This window comes from Trichoderma ghanense (assembly GCF_004382785.1).
Source record: "Trichoderma ghanense strain CCMA-1212 chromosome Unknown scaffold_9, whole genome shotgun sequence".
Lineage (NCBI taxonomy): Eukaryota > Fungi > Ascomycota > Sordariomycetes > Hypocreales > Hypocreaceae > Trichoderma > Trichoderma ghanense.
In genome coordinates this window covers 1,239,888-1,265,648 of record NW_027395672.1, presented here as the reverse complement: position 1 = coordinate 1,265,648, position 25,761 = coordinate 1,239,888, and the positions used below count along the sequence as shown (strand labels likewise).

At 53.7% G+C, this 25,761-nt stretch overlaps 11 protein-coding genes across 11 annotated transcripts; 7 read left to right on the top strand and 4 right to left on the bottom strand.

Moving 5' to 3' along the window:
* Positions 1-1,855: 1,855 nt before the first annotated feature.
* On the top strand, positions 1,856-3,214 carry CCMA1212_007521 (Secondary metabolism regulator LAE1; the record flags this gene model as incomplete). The annotated part of the gene is made up of 2 exons (XM_073704688.1): positions 1,856-2,927; positions 3,018-3,214. 2 exons carry the CDS (start codon positions 1,856-1,858, stop codon positions 3,212-3,214), a joined length of 1,269 nt encoding a protein of 422 aa, XP_073557065.1.
* A 394-nt stretch (positions 3,215-3,608) lies between these two features.
* On the bottom strand, positions 3,609-5,202 carry CCMA1212_007520 (Type-1 glutamine synthetase 2; the record flags this gene model as incomplete). Its single annotated transcript, XM_073704687.1, has 3 exons — positions 3,609-3,639; positions 3,708-4,686; positions 4,779-5,202. The coding sequence occupies 3 exons, from the start codon at positions 5,200-5,202 to the stop codon at positions 3,609-3,611; spliced, it is 1,434 nt and encodes a 477-aa protein (XP_073557064.1).
* An 842-nt stretch (positions 5,203-6,044) lies between these two features.
* Positions 6,045-7,273, bottom strand: CCMA1212_007519 (putative dipeptidyl peptidase 3; the record flags this gene model as incomplete). Its single annotated transcript, XM_073704686.1, has 5 exons — positions 6,045-6,185; positions 6,235-6,332; positions 6,514-6,815; positions 6,877-6,907; positions 6,976-7,273. 5 exons carry the CDS (start codon positions 7,271-7,273, stop codon positions 6,045-6,047), a joined length of 870 nt encoding a protein of 289 aa, XP_073556782.1.
* Positions 7,272-7,652, top strand: CCMA1212_007518 (uncharacterized protein; the record flags this gene model as incomplete). The annotated part of the gene is given in 4 exon segments (XM_073704685.1): positions 7,272-7,278; positions 7,325-7,431; positions 7,463-7,585; positions 7,605-7,652. The coding sequence occupies 4 exon segments, from the start codon at positions 7,272-7,274 to the stop codon at positions 7,650-7,652; spliced, it is 285 nt and encodes a 94-aa protein (XP_073556944.1).
* A 1,488-nt stretch (positions 7,653-9,140) lies between these two features.
* Positions 9,141-10,148, top strand: CCMA1212_007517 (putative oxidoreductase; the record flags this gene model as incomplete). Its single annotated transcript, XM_073704684.1, has 3 exons — positions 9,141-9,190; positions 9,252-9,393; positions 9,441-10,148. The coding sequence occupies 3 exons, from the start codon at positions 9,141-9,143 to the stop codon at positions 10,146-10,148; spliced, it is 900 nt and encodes a 299-aa protein (XP_073556822.1).
* A 258-nt stretch (positions 10,149-10,406) lies between these two features.
* Positions 10,407-12,286, bottom strand: CCMA1212_007516 (2-methylisocitrate lyase; the record flags this gene model as incomplete). The annotated part of the gene is made up of 2 exons (XM_073704683.1): positions 10,407-11,800; positions 11,863-12,286. The coding sequence occupies 2 exons, from the start codon at positions 12,284-12,286 to the stop codon at positions 10,407-10,409; spliced, it is 1,818 nt and encodes a 605-aa protein (XP_073556823.1).
* A 76-nt stretch (positions 12,287-12,362) lies between these two features.
* CCMA1212_007515 (2-methylcitrate synthase) lies at positions 12,363-14,482 on the top strand (the record flags this gene model as incomplete). Its single annotated transcript, XM_073704682.1, has 4 exons — positions 12,363-12,371; positions 12,866-12,964; positions 13,032-13,912; positions 13,987-14,482. 4 exons carry the CDS (start codon positions 12,363-12,365, stop codon positions 14,480-14,482), a joined length of 1,485 nt encoding a protein of 494 aa, XP_073556824.1.
* A 2,352-nt stretch (positions 14,483-16,834) lies between these two features.
* Positions 16,835-18,109, top strand: CCMA1212_007514 (uncharacterized protein; the record flags this gene model as incomplete). The annotated part of the gene is made up of 3 exons (XM_073704681.1): positions 16,835-16,840; positions 16,957-17,400; positions 17,474-18,109. 3 exons carry the CDS (start codon positions 16,835-16,837, stop codon positions 18,107-18,109), a joined length of 1,086 nt encoding a protein of 361 aa, XP_073556783.1.
* A 229-nt stretch (positions 18,110-18,338) lies between these two features.
* CCMA1212_007513 (Alcohol dehydrogenase 3) lies at positions 18,339-19,541 on the bottom strand (the record flags this gene model as incomplete). The annotated part of the gene is made up of 3 exons (XM_073704680.1): positions 18,339-18,523; positions 18,593-19,320; positions 19,396-19,541. 3 exons carry the CDS (start codon positions 19,539-19,541, stop codon positions 18,339-18,341), a joined length of 1,059 nt encoding a protein of 352 aa, XP_073556954.1.
* A 510-nt stretch (positions 19,542-20,051) lies between these two features.
* CCMA1212_007512 (Allophanate hydrolase) lies at positions 20,052-22,266 on the top strand (the record flags this gene model as incomplete). The annotated part of the gene is made up of 2 exons (XM_073704679.1): positions 20,052-20,575; positions 20,634-22,266. The coding sequence occupies 2 exons, from the start codon at positions 20,052-20,054 to the stop codon at positions 22,264-22,266; spliced, it is 2,157 nt and encodes a 718-aa protein (XP_073556955.1).
* Positions 22,267-23,175: 909 nt separating this feature from the next.
* CCMA1212_007511 (uncharacterized protein) lies at positions 23,176-25,705 on the top strand (the record flags this gene model as incomplete). Its single annotated transcript, XM_073704678.1, has 8 exons — positions 23,176-23,256; positions 23,312-23,333; positions 23,391-23,564; positions 23,621-23,835; positions 23,932-24,130; positions 24,189-24,584; positions 24,642-24,716; positions 25,173-25,705. The coding sequence occupies 8 exons, from the start codon at positions 23,176-23,178 to the stop codon at positions 25,703-25,705; spliced, it is 1,695 nt and encodes a 564-aa protein (XP_073556820.1).
* Between the last annotated feature and the right edge of the window lie 56 nt (positions 25,706-25,761).

The following is a 25,761-nucleotide window of genomic DNA, read 5'->3' as shown; positions in this document are numbered from 1 at the left end:
TGATTGGTCCCCTCAATCCTCGCAACGGCGCATGTCATTCTGTGGTTGGTTTGACGGATGCATCGCTCTACGTCGTTTTCGGTTCAAGATGCAACGGTATCTGCAGTGAGAGTGTCTTGTCTTGTATCGGGCCGCTTTGACAATCTGACAAAGAGAGCATGGAAGCACGGTTTACGCTTTGGCGGGAGGAATGCCGTAGCCCGGAGCATAGTTGATCAGATGTTAAGGTGCACTGGCGTCAGTGTGCTGTCAAGACAGGTAGTAGACGAACGTTGGTGGGTGTTTCTGCTTGGCTTGAACTGATTGGATCGGACAGATTCCGAGTTGGCGTCTTTGCTTTTTTGACGCTTGACGGGTTCGTCGTCTAATTGCGACGGATATAGTGACAGGTTTTATGGAGCAAGGGAGGAAGGATTGGAGTCGGATCAGCGTGGCGATGCAGCGAGAAATGGAGTCGTTTTTGTGTTGATTGACACCTGAGGCAAGGAAAGGGTTTGATGGAGTGGGATTCGGCGATTTTGCAGGTGGCTGTGGATGCCGCTGGATGGTCATGGATCGCGCCGACAGTAGTAGGCGTTGGGAAGAAAGATACGGAAGAAGAGGAAAAGAAGCGGGATAGATGGTTGAGGGAATGAGAAAAGGAAGACGAGATGTCGAATACGGGGATCGTTCGGTTGTATCTTCAAGGTGCGGTCATGAGGCGGTCATGTGATGATGAGAACGGCGGGCAGGAACGGGGGGGCTGTCAGTGTCGAGCAGTCTGCACCTGCCTGTCGGCTGGGGTTGCGAGCTTAAGATGGAGCGCTCGTTCATCGTGAAGGACGGGAAGGTACGGACGCGGCTGACGGAGCACTTCTCCATCTCTTCATCTATTTGCTGCTTTTCATCATCTACCATAATCGTTGCACTCCTCACCTGTCTTGTCTTCCCCCCTGTTCTCTGTAGTTTGTCCCTCTTTATGTCTTGCCGTCCCGCTTTCACGCCTTGTGGTCATCACTATCAACAGCATCCGCAGCATCGTCATCATCATTATCATTCTCTTCTCCCTCGCCATCGTTTTCCGTTTCCCCGATTTTCGCATCTCGCCTAAGGTATCAGTCCCGCGATAGCCTCCTTGGCACTCCCGACTATTGGTCCATCTCAGCCTGTTCGCCATCCTCTTTCACATTAGCCTTGCCGGCTCAGTCCTACGTCAATCTCGCGGCTGCTCGTTAAAGCATCCAGGATTGAAGCCCGTCAAATTCTATTCTTAGCGCTGTCCTGCCGCTACCGAGGCCCCAGGTGGAGATTAGTGCCGGGCGCTTCATTTCATTCCCCAAATTCATCGTGCGAAAGAGGGAAAAGAGAAGGGAAAAGAGACAGGGTTAGCCACCGGATCTCATCTCACCAACAGCAGGAGCATTATATTGCTGTCAACGGGTCACACGGGTATCACATCCGTCACATCACCTGACGAGCGGGAGGTTGCACTATCAGCTGTGCCACGTGGCGGGCGTCCCTTGATTCCTTCATCTATTCCTCCCGTCGTCTTGGTCTTCTAGCACTGCTCCAGAACGTCTAGCTTCAGGGGAACTTCTCCGACGGCAAATGAAAGAGTGTTACGCGGGTTGCGGCTCCAGGTTTGGTCTAAATTAGGGCGGAAAGTGACGCCTCCCGCGCTCCACACCGATACGACTCCGGTCGACAGACAGACTCATGCTGCGCTTTTAATTGAATAGAAGCAGCACACAGTTTCGACGAGATTTGAGGAATACGACTTCTGGTCAAGTCTGGAAGTGTGCTCTTCCTCAGAGTAGGAATTGGGCTTCAAGATCCGTCGAGGGAGAGAATATCACGACTGGCGATATTTCTTATCATGGCGGTGCAGAGCATGTCACCTGCGGGCGAAGCTGCCCTTCGAGAGAGCAACTCTCATACAGAAAATGAAGAAAGAACGAATGGTCGAGACTCTACTACCAACAGTCAAGAAAGTACCGAGAGGACGCGCTCAGGGTCAGAAGAAGAAGAGGATGAGCCGGACGGAGCAGGAGATGAAGCAGAAGAAGAAGCAGAAGACGACGATGCAGACGCAACCGCTAGCGACTCCAACTCCAACTACTCGTCCGCCTCGGAAGACGCCCTGCCGCCGATCCACGAGTACGGCCACGTCTACCACGGCTCGGGCCGCATGGTGACGCCCAACGATGCCTGCGAAAACTCGCGCCAGGGCTACCAGCACGAGCTCTTCACGCTGTGCCTGGGCGGCCTGACCTTCACCAAGCTGCCGCTGGACCACCTGACGCCCGAGAGCCCGCGCTTCCATATCCTCGACGTGGGCTGCGGCGGAGGGCACTGGGCCATGGAGATGGCGCAGAGCAACCCGCTGGTCGACGTGCTGGGCATCGAGCTGAGCAGCGCCAACCTGCCCAAGGAGGTGCCGCCCAACCTGACGTTTGAGATTGCCGATGCCGCCGACGACTGGCCGCCGCGGCTGTACGACTTTATCCATCTGCGGAATCTTGTGGGCGGCGGCATCCGGGACTGGAAGCGCCTCATCGTCCAGGCCTTTGAGCACCTCAAGCCCGGCGGCCAGCTCGAGTTTGCCGAGGTCACGCCGCTCTTCTACGGCGTTGATCCGGACCCGCTGGCCGAGTCCTCGGACACGGACCAGGAGCCGGACCCGGACGCCGATGCCGGCGATGGAGCCCCGGCCCAGAAGCCCCGTGCGGCCGTGGGCGCGGCGACGATCGAGTATGGCGCCGTATTTGCCGAGATTGCGGCCAGTCTAGGCATTGACTTTGACCCGACGCCCAAGGTGCGTCCTTGGCTGTTTGAGCTGGGCGCCGAGAATGTGCGGGAGCGGTCGGATTGGATTCCGGTGCGGAACTGGGCGAGGGATCCGTTGACAAAGAAGAAGGGCGAAATTCTGCACAAGATGCTGGATACAGGTGAGTTTTTTTCTTGTGTTGACAACCCATGTCATACCGAAACTGCGTTTGGCCCGATGCTAACGATGGTGGGCTTCTGTTGTTGTTCAGGCTGTAATCACTGGACGCTGAGGATGTTTGGGCTCGCTGGCTGGGAGGAAGCCAAGACGCGCGAGTTGCTGGCGAGGGTAATGCAGGAGTACGAAGACCCGCTACTGAGGAGCTGCATCAAAGCGTATGTGGCTGCAATTATGATCTCGACTTCTCCCCGTCATAAACCGATGTCATTGGGCCAACTTGTCGACTGAGACTGACGCTTTGAATGACACAGAACATTTATATCCGCGCGAAGGCCCGTTGGCAAAGGGACTGGGACGAATACGGGGAACTCGCAGTGACCCCAACGAGGGAAGCAATTATTCGACGATGTTTGAGATACCCGTCTGTCCATTTCTTCAACAATTCTTGCCAAAAAGCAAAAGCATGCATAAACAGAAGCGCGCCAGCACACTGCTACCTATTCAACTACAGATACCCAATTAACACAAAGAAAGAAGGGAAAAGGGGAAAGAGAAGGAGAAAATAATAGTCTAGACCGAGCAGTTTCATGTCGCTGTATCTACGGCTCTTTGGATATTCATCATCATGAGCATCTACGCAATAACTGCCATGTGCCTTGTGCGCCATATCCCCCTTGTTTCTTTAAACGGCCTCGATATACCGCTTCATTTCCCTGGATTCACAGTTAGCCGTGATTCACAAAGAAGAGCAGTACATTGTTTCATCTTCAGTAGAGCGTACCAGTCTGTTACGGCTTCGTCAAACAGCCGAACCTCATTCTCTCGGGTGCCCCCGAAATGGTCGACAAAGTCATCGCCCAGCACCTCCCTCGCGATGCTGTCCTTGGCCATGAAGCGCTCCGTGGCCTCCCTCAGGTTCCGAGCCAACCGCGCCCCTTGGTCGGAGGCGCCGCCGACGTCCTCGCCCATGGCCAGCGGCGGGCACGGGATCTCAAGCTTCTTCTCGACGCCGCGCCAGCCGCAACCCAAGACAGCGGCGAGCACATAGTGGGGGTTGGAGTCGGCGCCGGGGACGCGGATCTCGAAGCGCGTGGCTGAGGCCTTGGACGTGGGCGGCGCGATGAGGCGGATGGACGCGGCGCGGTGCTCGAGGCCCCAGGAGACGGTCACGGGGGCCCAGAAGTTCTCGACGAGGCGCTTGTACGAGTTGATGGTGGGCGCGAGGAGGGGCATGATGTCCGGGAGGCCCTCGAGGACGCCGGCGAGGAAATGGCGTCCCAGGTCCGACAGCCCAGCAATGTCCTTCCAGGGCGCATTCTCGTCCACCGTGTCCCTGGCCAGCAGGTTCTTGCCGCTCTCGTCGACGATGGACACGTGCATGTGGCCGCTGTTTCCGGGCAGCCCCTGTCTGGGCTTGGCCATGAAGCAGGGCGTGATGCGATGCTTTGCGCCAACGCTCTTGACGACGTACTTGAACAGGCTGGCGCGGTCGGCCATCTCCGCGACCTCGCCGAACTCGAGGGCGGCCTCGAAGACGCCCGGGCCGGACTCGGTGTGCCAGCCTTCGATGTCGCAGGAGAAGGCGGAGCAGGTGTCGAAGATTTCGTAGAAGTATTCCTTGTTGTGGACGGGCCTCGTGAGGGAGTAGCCAAACATGCCCTCGGTCAGGGACGGCAGCTGGTGCGGCGGGTTGTTCTGGAGGAAGCCGGCGGGAGATGAGGAGTTGTCGGGCGTCTGAAAGGTGTAGAATTCGTACTCGGCTACAGGATTTCATAGGCGATGGTCTCAATATTTGCGTTCTAGATCATTTCTTTGGTAAACAAAGAGAGGGAGGAAGTTGTTTGGGTCTCACCACCAGCCATTGCGCCGTAGCCTTTGGCGCGCAGGCGATCGAGCTGCGTCCTCAACAGCCCGCGCGGACAGGCACAAACGGGCAGCTTCGTGTCCGGGTCGTGGAAGGTGATGAGGAAGAAGGGCACGTTGTCCTCCCAGGGGATCCTGCGGAAGCTGGCGAGGTCGGGGATGGCCAGCAGGTCGCGGTAGCCGTTGGCGGCGTTTGAGATTTTGAGCTCGCGCATGTACGTCTTGTCGTGCATGTCCCAGCCGAAGATGACGGAGCAGAAGCCGAAACCGGCGGAGGCGATGGAGAGGAACTTCTTCTTGGAGACGAGCTTGCCGCGGAGGATGCCGTCGACGTCGAGGCCGGCGAGCTTGACCTTGTTGTCGTGCTCGAGGAGGGCCTCGAGGGAGGCTGGGGTGATGTCTTGTTTGGACATGCTGGTGGTGGTAGTTCTGCTACTGTTTCTATTTGCTGAAGATGCTGATCTAATATGCAGGTGAGAGGTTTGCTGCAGGTTGGAGGTTAGAGATAAGAACAGGGTGACAGTTGGAGATCCTAACGAGTCATGCCGAGGCTGTCGTTCTCAAGGGAACCTAGGACTGATGACGGAATTGGAATGAGACAGACGAGACACCCCGCAGTTGGAAAAGAGACGAGCGATAGACGGAGAGTGCAGGCTATAAAGACATATAAGAGTAACCACGAAGGCCAAAGGTCGCCGGTGCAGCTGAGATCCTTCCCTTACTGAAGTGGTATCTGATTAGAGTTTGGAGATGCACATGATAGATAACCATGCATATAGATAGATGCTTGCTATTCTGATAAGCAGTACTCCGTACATATGGTAGGCCTGATTGTGCGGGGGTTGGCTAGCATACTAGAGGCTAACCAAGGGGGCCAAGTATCAGCAGGGGTCTAAGGGATAAACTGCTTATTATTACTAATCATAAGATTAATATTATATATATTAATTATCTAAATAGGAATAAATAATTATACTTAATTATTCTATTAAAATTATATAATTATAAAAATATTTAAATAATATCTTTAATAAAAAAATAATAATTATAATTATTACTAAGAGCATTGATTTAAATACTAAATATTATCTTTATAAAAAGTTAGCTTAATAAGGTAATATATATTATTAGAGATATATATAACAATTCTTTCTTTCTTTAAATGTCTTTTTATCTACTTGGGAATGAGCCATCCCTTAAACTGCTCTGTCTGCAAAAGACTGGATAATACCCTCATTACTCTCCTCGTACACCTTCAGCCCCACGAGGGCTTCAAGTGGGAAGACATCTTGGACCGCTCTATGCGGACGTGAACAGTCTTGGCAGCCGGGTCATGCTCGACCGTCATGGCACCATCGCTGTCAAGTAAGAGATGTTTGAGGATAGCGAAGTTTGCCTAGCTTTCCAGTTATTAGCCAGTCCGATCTCATCTTGATAGTACTGACTCGGGCGTGTGGTTGACCCCACGTTTGGTCCTGAGCGTTGAAGGAATGTAGGGCCATAATGCCTTCAACTCCGACATGGAGATAGGCGTAGTAGATGACTAGTTTGCGTCAGCAATGGACGGGGAAAAGGTCGAGATGGTACTGACGGTCATCCGCCGACATTGCGGTTGAGTCATCATAGCCAAACATGGATAGCATCTCCTTGTTTCTCGACGAAGTAGTACGAGACCAGCATCGCCCTGCACTCTTCCACAGACGCAGCCAGCTTCTCAAACACACTCGTCCAAGTTTGCCCGGGCTTGTACCAGGTCTCAATAGCCTTGCCGGTGAGAGGATTGACTGGGAGATTATCCCTTTCAAAGTTGTATGTGCCAGAGGCCGTCTCAGTCAATAGCTTGCCGGTGCCATGGCCAAGAAGTTCGTGGATGGCTGTCACGATGAGACGGATAACGTGATTGCAGCCTCTGAACGATTTGAAGTCTGATGGATGTACATAGTGACAGGGGCGACTCGGATTATTGTTCGCGCTCATGCGATTTGCAAAGACGATGTTCTTGAGACCGCAGGTCTCTCGAATGTCGCTGTACTGTAAGTTCCTGAGGCATTAATTGCTGTCCTCCGCCATTGAGTTGGGTGACTCACATGAGGTAGATTCGCAGCTTCCCGGGTAGTGCTGGAACAGAAAGCGAGCGTTACAGCTGTCAAAACAGGCTCTCGTCGGACATGATGAAAGCCACCTACCGTGGACAATGGTAAAATTGGGAGCTTGAAAGCAGTTCGCCTCGAATGGGCCCTTGCCATCGTTCTCGCCAGGCACTGCCCATGGAAGCATGCGGATGAATCTGGTGGAGTTATCGACAAGCTCCTTCAACCTGCTCGTCTCATCAGGGTCTGAAATGCAGATGACACCTTCCCACTCTGCCCTCACACCGTAAGGATCTCTGTAAGGCTCCACGAAGCCCAGGATGTTCTCGACTCTCGGGGAGATATCAGTCACCCACGTCTTCTGCGACATACGGTAGGCCATAGAGCTTCTCATGGTGGGTGAGGCCATCGAAGAGCCCCTTGATAACGAGCTGATGCGTGGCAGTGTGGTCCGCGGCCGTCATTGTTGTCGATATCCGGCTGGACCTGTACGACTGGCCGGAGGAAAAGCTACGTCTCACCCAGATGCAGGGCAAGCCATTAGATACTAAGGTATGTAGGTAGATATATAAACTCCAAGTAGGCTTTCACGCGGAACCTGCCCTCACTGACGCTGCCTCACCATGGCGCCAACATGCAGTTTGGTGCAAGACAGCTTGCAGTTCCACCCCCGGCCAAGGTCCACCCCCCCGTGGGGTTCAACCTTGTATGTTCACATCATGAAGACCAACAGATGGGGTCCCAGCCAGTCGGTGCCTTCGATAGGCGAGTAGGCATGGACTTGCGTTCCTCCCCCTTTGATCCACCCATTCGTTGAGCGGGGGTATTGAGACTCAAGACCCAAGGAGCAACTCGCGACTGCCCGCCTTTTATACTGAAGAACACAGGGCGATGCATGGATTATCTCAACGATTTCAGCAGGGCGAAGGAACTCTCAGCATCTCCATCCCCAAATCGAAGACTTTGAAGCCCTCTAACTGGGCGATGCTTGCGTAGTCAGTCAAACCCGGTCCAACACCAATATTGTCGAGAGAACTAGGTTACCTTCTTTCAGCGCATATTTTGTTCAAGGGATCATGGAGCGACGTTAGCGCAACTTCGAGGCGGCTGAAGCGCATCTCATAGAGGCCGAGAACTCCTGGCTAAAGGGAGATCAGGTGCGTAGACACCCATTCAACGGTCGATGCATGTAATACAAAATCGGCGTATGTTGCCTCGACAAGGGCAAAGTTCAAGCTGCAATGTATGCTCAACACAACCCATTTCCGCTTTGTATCCAGCCTCGGATCATATAATAAGCAGGATATGGAGCAAACACATCCGTGACTCGATGGAGATCACGAAGTTGTACAGAAAGAACATGCCGGTTGAGCATGCCCGTAACCTGTTCAAGCTCTCGGGGGCGCTATTACAACACGAGGACGTCGACGATAGTTCTTGAGAGGCGCAAGATTCGCGGGATAACGCCGAGATCTACCCTAAGAGAAAACCAGATGTGACGGCTTGTAATACAGAGGATGCATATGACGGCTTAATCCCAATCCACTAGGGGTAAATGAGTCGAAGAACAGAGGGTATGCAAGTCTAGTAAAATATATCCTGAGCCTTAAATATACTAAAATTATATATAAATACATATATATGTTAGTAAATTAGAGATGTATCTAATGGCTAGAAAGGTAAACTAATATTTATTTTACTTAAAATACTATATTCTTTTATAATTTTTATCTTATAAGAATGCATCTTAGTTTGTACCTACTAATATGCTATACTATTACTAGTATTATACTAGAGCCTTCCTAACGCGGGGCAGTTCTCCAGCACGCTAGATAACGCCAGCTGCCGTTCTCTATCTTAACCAAGGCTTTAGGTAAGTCCCCGGCAACGCTACGACTGTTAGCTAGAGGGCGCTTCCCCGTGATGGTCCGCGTCCGGGACCCTGAGTCGAGCAGGTAGCCATGACTTGACTCGGGCGTCGATAAACAGACGTCGATGACAGACCGAGAACCAATGCTCAGGTACCCGCTACCTCGTGTCTCCCCAAGATTGAACCCCACCATGCCATTGAGCATGGACCGATTACGGAATTCCGTCGAGCTGCCCCTCCATCCCCTCCATCCCTTGCATCAGTCAACGGTTGCCCAAGCATATAACCATAGAACCCAACCTCGGCCTCATCACAAACTTGACGACTCGGTATTACTTCTATTCCATCTCAAACCTCTCCCTAATACCTACTGTAATACATCATCCTCACCATGGTTGGACGTCTGGCCGGCAAAAACGCCATCATCACCGGTGCTGCGGGGTGAGTCGAAGCCACATTCCCGCTCCATCCTTCAGCCACCCCAGATGCTGACAACATACAGAGGCATTGGCCTTGAGACGGCAATCCTCTTCGCCAAAGAGGGCGCCAGCGTCCTTCTCGCCGACATCTCCGAGCCCGCCCTCGAAAAGGCCCTGGCCAAGGTCAAGCAGCTCGTCCCCAATGCACCTCGCCTGGAAACCCGAGTACGTTGAACCACATTGGCCTCTACCTTCTCTACCAAGATCCGAAGAAATCAGAAGCTAGGCGGGAGCTCATACAAGAAAAACCCTTGCGCCTCATACAGAAATGCGACGTCTCCAAAGAGTCTGACGTCCAGGCCATGATCGAGTCCCTCGACGCCTGGGGCGGCCTCGACGTCATCTTCAACAACGCCGGCATCATGCACGCCCGCGACGACGACGCGATCAATACCCCCGAGGACATCTGGGACCTCACCCACAACATCAACGTCAAGGGTGTCTGGTTCGGCTGCAAGCACGCCGTCCTCGCCCTGCGCCGCAACAAGAAGACGCGCGGCTCCGTCATCAACACGGCCTCCGTCGTCGCCCTCGTCGGCGCCGCCACGCCCCAGCTCGCCTACACCGCCTCCAAGGGCGCCGTCCTCGCCCTCACCCGGGAGCTCGCCATGGTGCACGCCCGCGAGGGCTTCCGATTCAACAGCCTGTGCCCTGCGCCGCTCAACACGCCGCTGCTGCAGGACTGGCTGGGCGACGACCAGGCAAAGAGGCAGCGTCGCGAGGTGCACTTCCCGATGGGCCGATTCGGCGAGGCCGTCGAGCAGGCGCATGCCGTCGTGTTTTTGGCGAGCGACGAGGCGAGCTTTGTCAATGGTAGCGACTTTGTCGTCGATGGTGGCATGACCAAGGCGTATGTTACTGCCGAGGGACCTGCGCCGCCGGCACCTGTCAACAACGCCCTGAAGGATTCGTTGGAGTGAGGAGATTTGATAGAATATGCAATGAATGAAGAATTACGAAAGATCATGACACACTGCTTCGGACTTGGACTATATGTTACAAGGTGCATGTATGAAATTCGAAGAACTAGTTGTCATGTACCCAACTCCGTCCAGATGCTCCCCACCCCCGTCTATATATATACATATCTACGTTCGCATGCAAACACTGACCCAAAAAGGCGTTTCACTTCATTCGACTCCCGTCTCTTTTTCAACCTTCCCTGGTTCGTAGTCATTCTAGTCAAACTGCCCCTCCGTGTTGCCATCTCCCATGCTCTTGCTGCTCGAGCTGCCGCTCTGGATGGCCCCCAGGATGCCGTCAATGTAGCTCGCTCCGCTCCATTTCTGGTGCGTCAGCACGTCGCACCCGAGCTCCTTCTCGCGCCTCTGCACCAGCTCGACGTAGGCCTTCATGCCGTCCGTCTTGAACTTCTTGGCCAGCTCGTTGGTGATGGTGGCCGTCGAATGCAGGCCCGCCAGCGACACGAGCTGCAGCGTGAAGCCCTCCTTGGCAATGTCCCAGATGAAGGACTTGAGCGTCTCCTCCGTGAAGCCGTGCGCCATCCAGTTGAACGACGGCGACAGGTTGTACACCAGCACCTTGCCCGGGTAGGCGGCCCGCACGGTGCGGCCCAGCTTGGCGGCGACCTCGACCTTGGGATCGCCCGTCTCGACCCAGAGCAGGTCCGCAAACGGGGCAAAGGCCAGTGCGCGCTTGGTGGCGGCCTCCATGCCGGCGCGGAAGTGGTAGTAGCCCTCGCGGGTGCGAGGCACGTCCCAGTTGAAGTAGACGGGTGTCTTGGTGTACTGCGAGGCCAGTGCGCGGCGGCGGGAGATGCCCATGTCGCGGTCCGCGGCCGTGGCGGACAGGTACTCGTCGATCTTGGCCTGAGCGACACCCTCCTTTTGCATGTGCTCGACGGCGGCCTCGTCAAACGTCACTAGGCGGCTGCTCTTCACCCACTTGGCCTCGAAGGCGTCAATCTCGGCACCTGTGGCTCCCTTGGCCTCCATGTCCTGCAGCGTTTCGGCCAGGGGCTCGATGGAAGGGTCGGCGATTCCCAGGATGAACTCGTGATCGCGGACGTCGATGGCTGACGAGAGGAGACGGCCGGACTCGGAGTCGGTTCGGGCAATGACGAGGTTCTCCGAGCCCATGACGTCCCACTGGAAGCGCGCGGCGTTGAGACGGTTGATGTGCTCCCCTGTGGGCACCAGCACCTTGCCCGCCAGGTGGCCGCACTTCTTGCCGCCGTGAAGCTGGTCCTCAAAGTGCACCGCCGCCGCTCCGTTCTCGGCAAACAGCTTGGCCAGCTTGAGTACCGCCGAAAGCCCTCCGTGGCCGGTGTCACCGTCGGCAATGATGGGTCGGAGATAGTCAATGTACGGCGTCTTGGCCCGTTCTTCGGGCGTCATCTTGCGGCGCGTATCCCACTGCTTGCGGTCGTGCATGGACTGCGCTTTGGCCAGGCGCTGGACCTGGTTGGGCACGGTGTTGTACGGGTAGTCGCCAAAGTCGGGCGAGACTTCGTTGGTGCTCGTCAGGACGGATGAGCAGGCCCAGCCGGAGATGTAGAGAACCTCTTGGTGAGGCGCCTGCTGGGTCATCTGGACGGGATCGATGGCGCCCACTGGTCAATGGCCATGGTTAGCGAGTGTTTACGAAACTTGCGCGTCCATGGCAGTCACTTACTGGTATGAAGGGGCTCGCCCTTGGCTTCGCGCTCGCGGATCAGGTTGAAGAGCTTGGTGGCCATGACGGAGCTCGGATACCTGAAGAACTGGCTGCCGCGCTTGGAGGCGACGTCTGCGGCGCTGTACGGGCGTCGAATGCCGGCAAAGCGAGGCGATGCCCACCACTCCTCAATCTCCTTGACCTGGGCCTCGTACAGCGCATCTTCGGCCTGGCCCGTCTTTTGCGACTCCGGCAGCAGCTGATACGCGTCTGCCGGCGGCAGCGCGCGAGCGCCGGAGCTGGAGGGAGCAGCCATGCGAGCAGCAGACGTCGCAATGGCGCGCATGGCGGCAGATGGCGGCAATGATCGTCGAAGAGCGGCCGACGAGGACGAGGCCAGAGAGCAGCCCCGCTGAGAGGCGCGTGAAGCTATTCGCATCATCTTGAATGGTGTGACTCTGGGTGAAATCGCGGGATCGCGGGTGATTTACCGAGGCAATGAAGTTGTCTCGTGTCCGATGCTCTCAGTTAGTTACACTCGAATCCCCCGGCCATGCGGCTTTCCTGCTCCCTCTCGAGTCTCCAGGGCGACGCTCGACTTATGAACTGCTCGGCTTAATAATTCCATTCGACCTTGGATCGCCCCTTGAGTGCGGAGGAGGGGCCGATACAGGCGCGGCTGAGCCAGATTGGCCCAATGGGGCCCCGCGGGGCTACCGACGGACCGACCGGCGGCTTTCCTCGGCTGTTTCAAAGCGGTGACGGATGATCTGGCTGGTTCGTGTAAGAAAGAACGACAAGGACATGAAGCAACTGTTGGGATCATATCTCGGGTCTTTTCTATCCTTGTTTCCCTTCTTCTCCTTCATTGTTCGTCCTTGATCACCGCTGCGTGTAAAGGCATCCAAGTGTTCGTCTGCCTCTTGTTGCTGGGTAAGTCAACGTTACCCCCTTACCATCATCTTATCGGCGATAGCTTCATGCAGCTCCCCATAGCTAACCGCTTCTACCCCGCCATCAGGAGCAGCTCGTCTCATTCAACTCATCCATCCGTCCTCACCTTCACCAAACCATGGCTCTTAACCTCACCTCGTCGGCTCGAGCCCTGCGCTCTTTCAAGGTCAGTCATGTCCTCTTATATCCAGGTTGATGAATTGGCACAGACTGACGCTCTCGTGCACTTACAGCCCTACACCCGTGCCGCCCTCCTCGCCAACGCCGCGCGATGCTACTCAACCGCTGAGCCCGACCTCAAGACGACCCTTAAGGGCGTCATCCCCGCCAAGCGCGAGCTGCTAAAGAAGGTCAAGGCCCACGGCAGCAAGGTCATCGGCGAGGTCAAGGTCGAGAACACAATCGGCGGCATGCGCGGGCTCAAGGCCATGGTCTGGGAGGGCTCCGTGCTCGACCCCAACGAGGGCATCCGCTTCCACGGCCGCACCATCAAGGACTGCCAGAAGGAGCTGCCCAAGGGCAAGACGGGCACCGAGATGCTGCCCGAGGCCATGTTCTGGCTGCTGTTGACCGGCCAGGTGCCCTCCGTCAACCAGGTCCGCCAGTTCTCCCGCGAGCTGGCCTCCCAGGCCCAGATCCCCGCCTTCGTCAGCAAGATGCTCGACGACTTCCCCAAGGACCTGCACCCCATGACCCAATTTGCCATTGCCGTCTCGGCCCTCAACTACGAGTCCAAGTTCGCAAAGGCCTACGAGAAGGGTCTCGCCAAGGCCGACTACTGGGAGCCCACTTTTGACGACAGCATCTCGCTGCTCGCCAAGCTGCCCACCATTGCCGCCAAGATCTACCAGAACTCGTACCGCGGTGGCGGTGCTCTCCCTGCCGAGGTCGACCTCGAGCAGGATTGGTCCTACAACTTTGCTGCCATGCTTGGGAAGGGCGGCAAGGAGAACGAGGACTTCCAGGACCTCCTCCGCCTCTACCTCGCCCTCCACGGCGACCACGAGGGTGGCAATGTGTCTGCCCACGCCACTCACCTTGTTGGTAGTGCCTTGAGCGACCCCTTCCTGTCTTACAGCGCTGGTCTCCAGGGCTTGGCTGGTCCTCTTCACGGGTAAGCTGTCCACATATATGCGCCAACCCTCCTACATCATGCAGACTGCTAACCGTTCCTCCTCATGACGATAGACTTGCCGCCCAGGAGGTCCTTCGATGGATCCTGCAGATGAAGGAGGCCATCCCCGCCAACTACACCGAGCAGGATGTCCACGACTACCTCTGGTCCACTCTTAACTCGGGCCGCGTCGTGCCTGGCTATGGACACGCCGTTCTGCGCAAGCCCGACCCTCGATTCGAGGCTCTCATGGACTATGCCGCTTCCCGCCCCGCGATTGCCAAGGACCCCGTCTTCCAGCTGGTGGAGAAGAACAGTCGCATCGCCCCCGAGGTGCTCAAGAAGCACGGCAAGACCAAGAACCCTTACCCCAACGTCGACAGCAGCTCCGGCGTCCTCTTCCACCACTACGGCTTCCACGAGACGCTCTACTACACCGCCACCTTTGGTGTTTCGCGCGGTCTGGGTCCTCTCGCTCAGCTCATCTGGGATCGTGCCCTGGGTCTGCCCATTGAGCGCCCCAAGAGCATCAACCTTGAGGGTCTGCTGAAGCAGGTGGAGAGCAGCTAAATGATGAAATATGAAATGATTCCGTAATGAGACATGTACGAAGAAAAGATCGGTTGAGGGGGGTTAATTGGACAACTTGAACATTTTGTATTACTGTCGCAGAAGAGCAATTGTATATACTAGTACCGTGATGATTTAGCTCGTCTAGAATCAATTGAAATAGCTTTTTTCTGCAATCAACGTCTACAATTGATGAGTGCCGACTGTCCCGTTATCTCATGCTTCTTGAGTTGTCGCTGGGATCGATCGAGAGTTTGGCCACATCCTGATGGAGGAATTATAAACCCTGCAATTACCTGTCACGGCAGCTGGGATCGTTTGGAGTGGATTGGCTGCTACGGTACTTTGTATGTTCAACCCCATCGTATCCATGCCATAGTACCTTGTGATCTGGAATCTGGAAACAGTGATGAGCTGCGCTTCAATGGCTGACTCTACATTGTCTGTTTCTCTTGCTCCTGATGCGTTTACTCACAAGGCTGTAAGTCAACCCTTCGTTCCCTGTCGTCAATCAACTAGCCGCTGTTGGAGAAGTTGACTGTGATGAGCAATTGTGAGTATGCCTTTCATGAAGTAGTTGCGTCGTTATGTGAAGCGATTCATTAGTTGGTTTTCATGAACAAGTTGTGCCACCATTCAGTCGTATCGAATCACTGACACGCCACAACTTCATGATCACATTAGACCTATTATTAACCTGTATCGCTACCGAGGACAGGACAGTCCTTGTCCCTAGTCAGTCAGCACCGTGGAAGATTGCGTTGTATGACGTTGCCATGTCTACTTCGAGGCCACTACGCCAACTGCTTCCCATATAGCTTCATCGTCTTGGTTTGAGAGGCTGTATCTCGTATACGATACGTTGCAGATGAGTTATGCGTTTATTAAAAGTCTGCTGATGGCTACTGTGAACCTTTGAAGTAATTGCTGGGACGGGCGTAGAGCTGCAGCGCGATCTCCGGAGTCTAACGTCAGCAGAGAAGGGATTGACAGCTTTCTAGCGTCCAAATCAAGGCATTCTAGAAGCAGCTTCTGCAAAAGGCACAAACAGCTGAGCTGTCTCCAGCGTTCACCTTCCCCCATTTGGAGAGGCAACATGGTGTAAGCTACCTATCCCCTGATAAGGAGTACTGCAGACATGGTATGAGTACTTCGTGGCCATTGGTAGGTACTTTATGTGGAAGCCCTGCTTGTTTACCTTGCGTTACGCTCTTATTCTCATGCTGCTTGTTTTAGCAGAACGCGGAGTAACCTTAAACTTGGATACCCGCATCTGTTGTTTGACTCCGTTGAGGCGCAGGAAACATGGGCTAGGCAAGGCTTTGTGCCAAGAGCTTGCGAATAGATCTGCGACAAGGGGAGCACATGAGAGGATGAGGTTTGACTTCTGAGAGTTGTCGACTGGCCTTGTGCGCTGTTTGATAGGACTTGTCGTCTTCGTTCTCTCGATGTGTAGTCCGTTGTTTGTTACCTGGCTCATCAATGTCAATTGATAATAACAGCATTATTCGCCCTTACTTAGATGCCCCTCACCCAGAGCGGCGTCATTCCATGCAGCAGGACCCCGTCTTGGGAGTTGACAACCGCATGAACCGAAGCCCAACGACACAGTGACAGCGATCCAGAAAACATCATACGAATTTCCCTTCAGCAAGATGGGTCTCTCCTGTCCAGCGGCACATGGACATGTGTAATAGCGCGTGTCAGACCCCCCTGCTAGTCCGAGCCTTAACAGCCTCGATTTCTCATCTGGGAAGCTGACATCTTCAACGCTGCGGGACCCCCCTTTGGTTTCAACTTTACTTGCTATAACTGGATAGGGCGAAGTGATGAAGGCTCAAGGGAACGTTTGTTGCTCTTCCGAGGGCTTATTTATGCTTGCTGCACGCTGCCGCAATTGCCGGCGGGGAGGCGGTCCAGCCGGCTTTCAGTCGGGCCTTTTTCCGTTTTGCTTTTGCTGTCCAGCTGGGAATGAAGTTGACGAACGGCAGGAAACGAGCGGATAGCCTCGTCTGTTCAGGGGGCCCCGGACTTCTGTTTTCGGAGCCCGAGTGATAATTTGTCCGTCCACAAAATGGACAGCTGATGAGCTGCATGGTACGTCGTACTTTGGCTTTGTGGGGGAGAGAATCCCCTTGGCCTGATTCAGCTGCTTCTTTGGGTGAAAGAAAGTTGGAGAAGCTCTTCCCCTTACCTGGATGGTTTTCCTACCGGCCAAAGATGGAGTGACGATCATGGACACGAGAGGCCGACAACCCCTGGACGGGCATAGGGCTTCCCACTTTGCCGTTGAAGGCTCGACTTGGTTGGGCTGTAATCCGAGATAGATCGATCAAGGACCATCTCATGGTTATGCTTGTTGGTAGCCTCAGTAGTTAAGTAGGTGAAGTATTAATACCAGGCTTGGCACACCTTTTCTCTTGGCTGGTACCCAGCTTCTTCAACCTTCAATCCTTTGCTCAACTCGGATCAAGCCTTCACGAGAGACAGTATCCGCAGCCATGATCTCCTCGCTGCTCTCCCTCGCCGCCCTGGCCGCGGTGCCAGCTCTTGCGGCTCCTGCTACTGCCGCTGCCGCCGCTGCTGGCAACTGCTTCCCCATGGGCAATGCCACTCTCCCCGGCAACTTTGCTGCTCCCAGCACTCCCCTCAACCAGTGGTGGTGCCCTCAGTCCGACTACTATGGCTTTCTGGGCTTCTCGTACCCTCTGGAGGACGGCAACTGCAACGACGCGTCCAACGGCTATGACCAGATGAACAGGGACTTTGCCCAGATGAAGAAGGACTTTGGCGCCAGCATCGTCCGCATGTACTACCCCGTGTGCACTCAACCCAGCGTCTTCATCAACGCCATCAAGGCTGCGTACACCAACAACATGGGCCTGATTGTCCAGGTCTGGACCAACTTTGGCGGTGGCGTAAGTTGCAGCTTGAACACCACCTACATGTACTCGTTCGAACATTGACCCAATGCTAACACACACACTCCAGACCGTTTGGCAGCAGTCCCAACAGGCCATCTACAACGCCATCAACGACCCCTCCGTTGCGGCGATTGCCCCCTACGTCGTCCACTGGGCCGAGTTTGGCTCCGAGCCCGTTGGCGACGGCATGGACCAGGGCAACTTTGTCAACGACCTGGGCAAGTTCCGCGCCACCCTCAACCAGAAGGGCATCTTGGTCGGCATCTCCGAGGACTGGGACCGGCCCGGCGTCATGAGCGGCAACAACGGCCAGGGCCTCGGCTCCATCGGCGCCGGCGTCAAGGCCAACTCGGACGTTGCCCACATCCACCCCATGCCCTTTTACCACTTCAACCAGCCCGAGTCGCAGGCCTGGAGCTACATCCAGTCGCAGATCAACTGGGTCAAGGCCAACGTCGGCCTGCCTACCTGGGTCACCGAGACGCAATGGGCTTGGGGTCCTACCGATCACTACCCTGGACACACGGATCTCGGCCGCACGCAGTACAGCAACTACTGGAAGACTTTTGACAACAACTGCGCTTACTTTAAGAGCCAGAACGTTGGCTGGTTCCTCCATGCCTGGAGGGGGGAGGACACTTTTGACATTAACGACCCCAATGGCGGCTACATTATTCCCAACTGGAGGCCCCAGAAGTGCTAGACGATTGATGACGTGGAGGAAGTTGAAGCTTCCACTTGATGACAGATGGTTGAGCGCTGTGTTTTTAGTGTACATAGCTTACAAGGCCTTCAAAGGCTTATATACATAAATCTGCACACTATCCTGGAGTCTATCGTCTATGCAAGCGCACTCTCGGTGCTCGAATATTATGTGAAGACATGGCGGAGGAAGCGTGCCTACTTACCCTGGAATTCCCGTATGGATGGACTTACTGTGGAATTTTCACTACCATTCGGCCAGCTACCTGGTTGTTCCTGAGTTTCTCAAATATTTGTGGAACTTGGGAGAACTCTTCAACCTGGACGACGGGGTTAATGACACCTGCGACTGCATGCTGAAGAAGGTCGTCCATCTGCTGCTCATTCCCGACCATGACTCCAGTGACGGTGAGTGCTGATAAGGAAACGCAATTAGCAATACGATTCGACAAGAGGAAATAAGGCCGGGTAAGTGTTATGGTACCTTTTGCAGCATATACGCTGGCTGCCAAGGGGAAATTGAAGGTAGCAGCCGGCAGGCCAATAACCGCCAATAGTCCTGCGTTGCGGACCAACTTGGGTGCCAGTTCAAACGCCGCTTCAGACCCGGACACAATAAGGCAAGCATGAGCTCCTTCGCCGGTGATCTCCTTGACCCTCTCCTCGACATTCTCCGTCTCGAAATCGATAAAAGCTTCCGCGCCGCATTGGAGACTGAGGTCGCGCTTTGATGTCCCGGAATCGATGGCAATCACCCTGTAAGCACTCAGCCTGCTCGCCATCTGCACTCCTATATGTCCTAAGCCACCACCAGAACCGGATATCACGACCCAGCCATTTGGGGGAATATGCCCGTCCAGTTTCGCAATCCCGCCAGCCATGGTCAGGCCTGCGCACAGCAAGGGGGCAGCCATTTCGCCGGGTAAATCATCAGGAATCCTCGTCAGATATCGTGCATCAGCGACGACGTATTGCTGGAGAGTTCCTTGGACGTGGAGTCCGGTAAAGACGGGCGTTGCGCAGTGATGTGGAGAAGAAGTTTTGCAGTGTGAACATTGGCTGCATGCGCTGTGAAGCCATTTGACTCCTACCCTTTGGCCAAGGATCGAGTCTGAGACATCTTGGCCTGCTTGGACGACTGTGCCGATGCCTTCGTGGCCTACGACGGACTTGTAGTTGCTCCAGCCAAGGAGAGCTCGGACTTCGGATCCACTAACAGAAGAAAGAGTCAGTAAGTGTCTAGTGAAGAGATAGATTTGTGTAAGGGGTTGACGTGATGGACGTTACCAGATGCCGCTGAAGGCCAGCTTGACGAGGACTTGGTTCTTGCCTGGGGTTTCGACGGGGTGCGTGTTAGTGATTAGGACTGTTCCGTCTGGGCCGGGATTCTCGATAATGGCGGCGATTTGAGTGGTCGGTATTGATGCCTTCATGATGAAAGTCGACACCGCTTGGAGCCGCTTTGATAGTATTGCGATTGACGTCCTTTTGAGTGATCGTGTCAGGCCAACATATATACACTCTCTTCGACTTCACAATGCCGATTCAAATGAGTCTCTGAACGATTTGCCCGACCTCCCCGCGTCGGCAGTAAGATCCGGATGCTTCTTGGTGGGGACGGCTTTTGGGTCGGCAACCATTCTTGGGCCAATTCAAGTCTCCCTTCAACCACTTCTGTAACATATAAGCAACCTGGATCTCGACTCATGTAGGCGGATTTCGCAGTCATCCGCGTTGCCACATTACTCTTGAGGTGAAATGCTTACACTTTCATTTATAGACCCAGATAATTCTGAAGTTTATCTATGTTGTGTTGGGTTGGGGAGGCACTGCAACCAATCAAGACCGGATGAAATCCTTCAGTCTCAAGAGCCGCATGCATGTGACTTTGCCTTTTCTTCCCATCATCAAGCCATCCTGTCTATCTGCTCCAAGCATCCATAATGGCCCCAACAACGACAATCACCCTTTCAAATGCTCGGCCATATGGCTTTTCTTTTCCGCCGTCCACCACGGCATTCGTCGTGATCGGCATGCAACGGGATTTCTTGGAACCGGACGGCTTCGGAGCTGTCGTATGCGGAGACCCCGCCATCTTGTCGTCCGTCCGCAAAATCGTCCCAAGCGTCCGCGAAGCCCTAGAAGCGGCACGACGGTTGGGGTTGCATGTTATTTACACGCGAGAAGGTCATCTCCCAGATCTCTCGGACTTGCCCGCTGCAAAGAAATTGAGGCGGATAAATGGCTCGAATGGCGGCCAATCAATGGGCATCGGCGATGAGGGTCCGATGGGGAAGTTGTTGGTGAGGGGCGAGAAGGGCCATGATATTATCCACGAGTTGAGGCCATGTGCTGGAGGCTTAATTGTCGACAAGCCGGGAAAGGGAAGTTTCTGGGGTACCGGACTCCAGAGGCTGCTGCTTGCTAGGGGCATCACTCACTTGATTCTCGCCGGCGTTACCACTGAGTGAGTACTGTATGGATGACGGCCTTTGACTGTACAGATGGCTTACAGTGGTTTTTAGATGCTGTGTAACGAGCACATTGCGAGAGTGCAATGACAGAGGCTACGAATGCTGTGTTCTCCTAGACTGCACAGATGGATTCGACCAAAACATGGAAGCTGTTTCAATGGATATCGTCTGCTGTCGAAATGGCCTCTTCGGCTATGTCGGCCATGGTTCAGAGCTCATTGCTCAAGCACAGCAGACCAACCGCCCAAAGCTATCGCTGTCGTCAACAGAAAGAATGCTTGAAGCCACGGCCCTCCCTTCCATCGCCCAGCTCATAGACCTATACAGAAACGGCCTGCTTGATCCAGAAGCGGTTATAAGATCAGTACTCGATCGCATAGCCAAGTACGAAGCCATCGACCAAGCTGTTTGGATCTCAAGAGAGAGTGCAGAAGAGACATTAGCAGTGGCGAGAAACCTAACAACCGCCTACTCTGGCAAGTCACTTCCACCACTTTTCGGCATCCCGTTTGCCGTAAAAGACAACATCGATGTCAAAGGAGTGGTTACCACTGCGGCATGCGACAGCTTTGCCTCCACTGCCACTTTTACAGCCCCAGCAATCCAGCATCTCCTCGATGCCGGGGCCATATACATAGGGAAGCTGAATCTTGATCAGCTCGCCACTGGCCTGACGGGATGCCGCTCACCGTATGGAACTCCTCACAGTTTCCACAGCGAGAACCACATCGCTGGTGGCTCATCCTCTGGATCTGCCGTGGCCGTGGCCGCTGGGCTTGTTTCTTTTGCCATTGGGACGGACACAGCGGGAAGTGTCCGTGCTCCGGCAGCATTCAACGGTATCGTCGGCTACAAACCCACCAAAGGCACCATCTCGGCCAGAGGAGTGGTTCCTGCATGCCAGAGTCTTGATACAATCGGTATCCTGGCACCTTGTCTGGAAGATGCGAGGCAAGTTTGGTATGTTATGGATCAGTATGATGCTTTGGATCCATATGCCAAGCCACCGGAAAGTCTACCAACTCGGATGGTGGACTGTCGAGGGCCAAGGGAGGGTGGCTTCACTTTTGGCATACCGCCTAAACCCGTAATCGAACAGTGTTCCACAAAGTACCAAGAGCTTTTCCGAATGGCTGTTGACACGTTGCAATTATGCGGAGGGATATTGGTTGACGTCGACTACACAGCTTTTGCGAAAGCGGGCGACCTCATCTATGGTGCTTCTCTGGTTCATGAACGTCTTGCCTCGATAGGCCACGAGTTCATCACAAAGAATATTGACACATTTCATCCCACAACAAACATGATATTCCAGGACCTTCTCTCATCCAACGTGAGCGCCTGGGAAGTATTTCGTGACCAGGCCACACAGATGCAATGCATCGCGGCCGCACGCAAGACCTTTGACAACCTCGACGGCGGCATCGATGTCTTGGTCGTACCAACCGTGCCGTTTCATCCTACCATCCAAGAGGTACTGGACGATCCACTGGCTCTTAATTCGAAGCTTGGCGTATTCACACATCCTGCAAACGTTGTTGATCTGTGCGGCGTCAGCGTAAACGCAGGTTGGGTCGAAGAGGGAGGAACACAGCTGCCATTTGGCATCACGTTTCTCGCTGGGAGCGGAAACGACGGGAAATTACTTGACATTGCAGCGGTTTTCGAAGAGTCGACGAAATAATGTATGATCCTCACGCGAAGTACCCAGTCTGGCAGTGCTTCACACATCAGCAAGTGATCTCACTGGCGTCCAATGACGGAACCTCCATGAACCTCGTTAATTACGTGCTACTTGCGGTATTAATCGTACCTTGTCTACGACTACAGGGCCTTCGGAATGTATGCACATTGTCGTACAGTCTTGCTGCCTAAACTCCACCATACTCCCGAGACATAACTGCTCGAGAGTTCATGAAACTTTGGTAAACGCCCTATCCAGAGACTTTCCTCCTCATTCATAGGGCTGATTCCACCTCTAGGAGAAGGACACAACATTGCGTAACGTTTAGGCTGAATTCTCCGTTGACGTGGCACGCATTTTGTGCTACCGAGGCGTTCTTCGGTCACGATATCAACCCGGAGCCTCATGCGCTTATGCCTTGTAACACAGCGAACGGTAGCCACCAGGACTTATTTATGTAAACTAATTGCAAACCCAGATGGGCCTCGGTAAAAGAGATAATTCCCAGGGTATTTTTCACGTGAAGATTGTTGTTGATAAGTCATAGACCTCCAGCTCTTCTCAAGTTTCGGTTGAATGATAACATCTCTCTAGGGATCATTATCTCAAACTGTGACAGTGCCGTAGACTGATCCATTTGGAACATGAGACTGAGGATAAATTTAAAGTTTCGTCGAGGCACATCAAGCTTAGCTGCTTCTGACATAGACAGCCTCTATTTCTGTCGGATGCTGTGGCACACTCGGCTACTGCCCGTCATTGGTCTCACAATGTCAAGGCAGCCATTGTCTCTTCTCACCCTTGCACGGTGACCCAAATGTTGCTATAAAACATCTTTCCTGGTCAGTCTCAAGCCTACTACGATCAGTTATTCTCCTCAACCAGCTTTCTCCGAAGACTACACCCAACATGAAGGTTTCACCGCTCCTAGGGATCTTTGCCCTATTTCCCACGGCCATATCGATCACAGCATCGCCGCCTGCAGGAATAGTGAGTCTAGTTTACCACCTGAGAAGTCGTTGTTCTGACGTTGCGTTGATACAAGGCCGAATATTGTCGCGAAAAAGGTTTGTCAAACAGTTGATGGGAGCCACAAAGATATCACGTTACTGACATAGGAGTAGGCCAAGTTGCCCAGCAAGTCAACGGAGCGTGGAAATGCGCCAAGGTCTCGGATATATGCAGCTCTAGCGAGGATCTCGAAACGTTCCACCGAAATATGGAGACGGGGAAATGGGGATGCTGCTTGAAAGGCTTCCAGGTGAAAAACGGCGGTTGCGTACTGCCGCCACCCAAATGTGAGAACATGACCACAAGGATATCTGTTCGATAGAGCTCACACAAGAGTGATTAGGTCCTCCTGCTCCTCCCATGCCGACGGGACTATGCAAGTCTTCGGTTTGTGCAAAGGCCATACAGTCTGCCAAGATGGAGACACTCCTCCGCCAAGCGTTTGCGGAATGTTTTCCCCACGATGAGTTACATCTGGACTCTTTCGTTCGATACCACCTGAACTCCCTGGAAACGAGCATCAACCTCTTTGAGAAGATCTACCGAGATGAACAAAAAGTGCTGAGGGAGCGCCAGTCCCAACCCTCTAGCCCGGCCAGAGAATGGTGGGACTGCCCACTCGATAAATCTCCTTACAAATGACTATCTCTAAAGAACGACGGCAATCCGAAGAGACTGATCTCCACAGGCCATGAGAAGATGATCCTGCCCAATCCCAACAAGCAACTTCCTCATTATGTATACCCCTTCGATATGTGGGTGACAAGGCTTGCTGAAGGCGATTTGACCCTCTACATCAATGGCAAGAAGATCATACCGCATAGCTCTGGCGTGGACTTTCTGATCCCTGCTGGTGAGTGGTCATCCGAAGCGAGCAAACTGGTCTTCGAAGTGCTAACAAACGCGATTAGGGACCGTCGCGGACGATGTTTGGTACACCTCTCAGAGCGGTACCATGATACTCTTTTACGGATCATGCTCCTCCTATAAGCCATGTGTAGGCAGAGAACTTGTGCCTTGGACTCGAGGGGTCTCCAATAAGAGACTAGGCCAACAGGGAGAGATTGACGTGGGGCAGTACGACACTGATCTCGTACTTACGATTGCTGACACTGAGACGACGTCTGAACAATACACGATTTACGCGGATGGTAAAGAAATCGGCAGTACGCATGGAAGACTCACCCTAGGAAAAGACAAGTACAAGAGGGACCACATCAACAGGATCAACGTGGGATCGGGAGCTGCCGGTGCTCTACGCAGTATTGCAAATGACGGATTCTGGGGATCATTCAAGATCCCGAGAGGTATGCCAATGCGAGTTTTCTTTCTTGACAGATAAAGTTCTGATAATGTCTTCTTAGGAACTCGGAAGATTACAATCAGCGATGAAGACTCTGACTATGACTTTGCCTTTGAGTACCGCCTTGACAAAGCATGTACATGTGGGAGCAACTAACTAGGCTATGGATGATGCCCTTTGGCAGGAGATGAGAAGCTTGAGTTGGTGCGGCAGATAAAAGCTGTGCTTTGGAAGGCAGCGCTGTGAATACGGGGCCCATATATGAGCACAGCTGTTTGAATCTGGATGATATTGGGCGGGTGTAGTTATGTTAGACATCGGAAATGATTCGTGTTGGTAATACCTCCGGTGAAAATTTCTGCACAGTGAACAGGTCAACTGACCGTTTTCTGAATGGTCGAGCTAGGATTATGCTTGAAAACGTGAGTTTGTTCACAAAGTTGATACGACGAACCATCGCCGCCACTTTTCGTCATTTCTGCTCTAAATCGACGCCTCTCGCGCACTTTGAGGGGTCGCTGCCTGCTTTTGCCTCCTAATATATCACACTATGATATAATGGTTATATACGCATACTAAGCAGCTGCTTCAGTCTCCCACGATGCGACTACCCTCGCCATTGAACCCTTTCACTTACAGTCAACTGACAACGCGCACTCCAAAATGCCTCGGTTCATATACCTCATGAAGGCCAACGCAATGGCTGAAGCGCCGCCCTGTGAAATATCGCCGGAAATCTTCGAGGCGATGTGCAAATACAACGAAGAGCTGAACGATGCGGGCATCTTACTCGAGGCTGAAGGCCTCCGACCAACTTCAATTGACAGCTATCGGCTGAAGTACTCAACAGACAGCCTCCCGGATGTGACTCCAGGACCTTTCAATGTCGCTACTGAGACTCATCTTTGTGGTTGGTGGATTGTCCGAACCAAGGACGCGGAAGAGGCTCTTGATTGGGCGAAGAAGATTCCAATGCAGTCGGGAGAGATTGTAGTACGACGAATCGGATGTATGGAGGAACTGGGTGAAGGATACACCAAGCAGTTAAAAGAGAGGGAGGCCAAGTTGAGGCTTGACACGGCGAGGAGGATGATGGAACTCGCTGAGAAGAAAGAATTCGATTGACTAAACTGAGGGCTATTTATTCGTTTCCAACATTGCTTCATGTAATAGTAAGTACA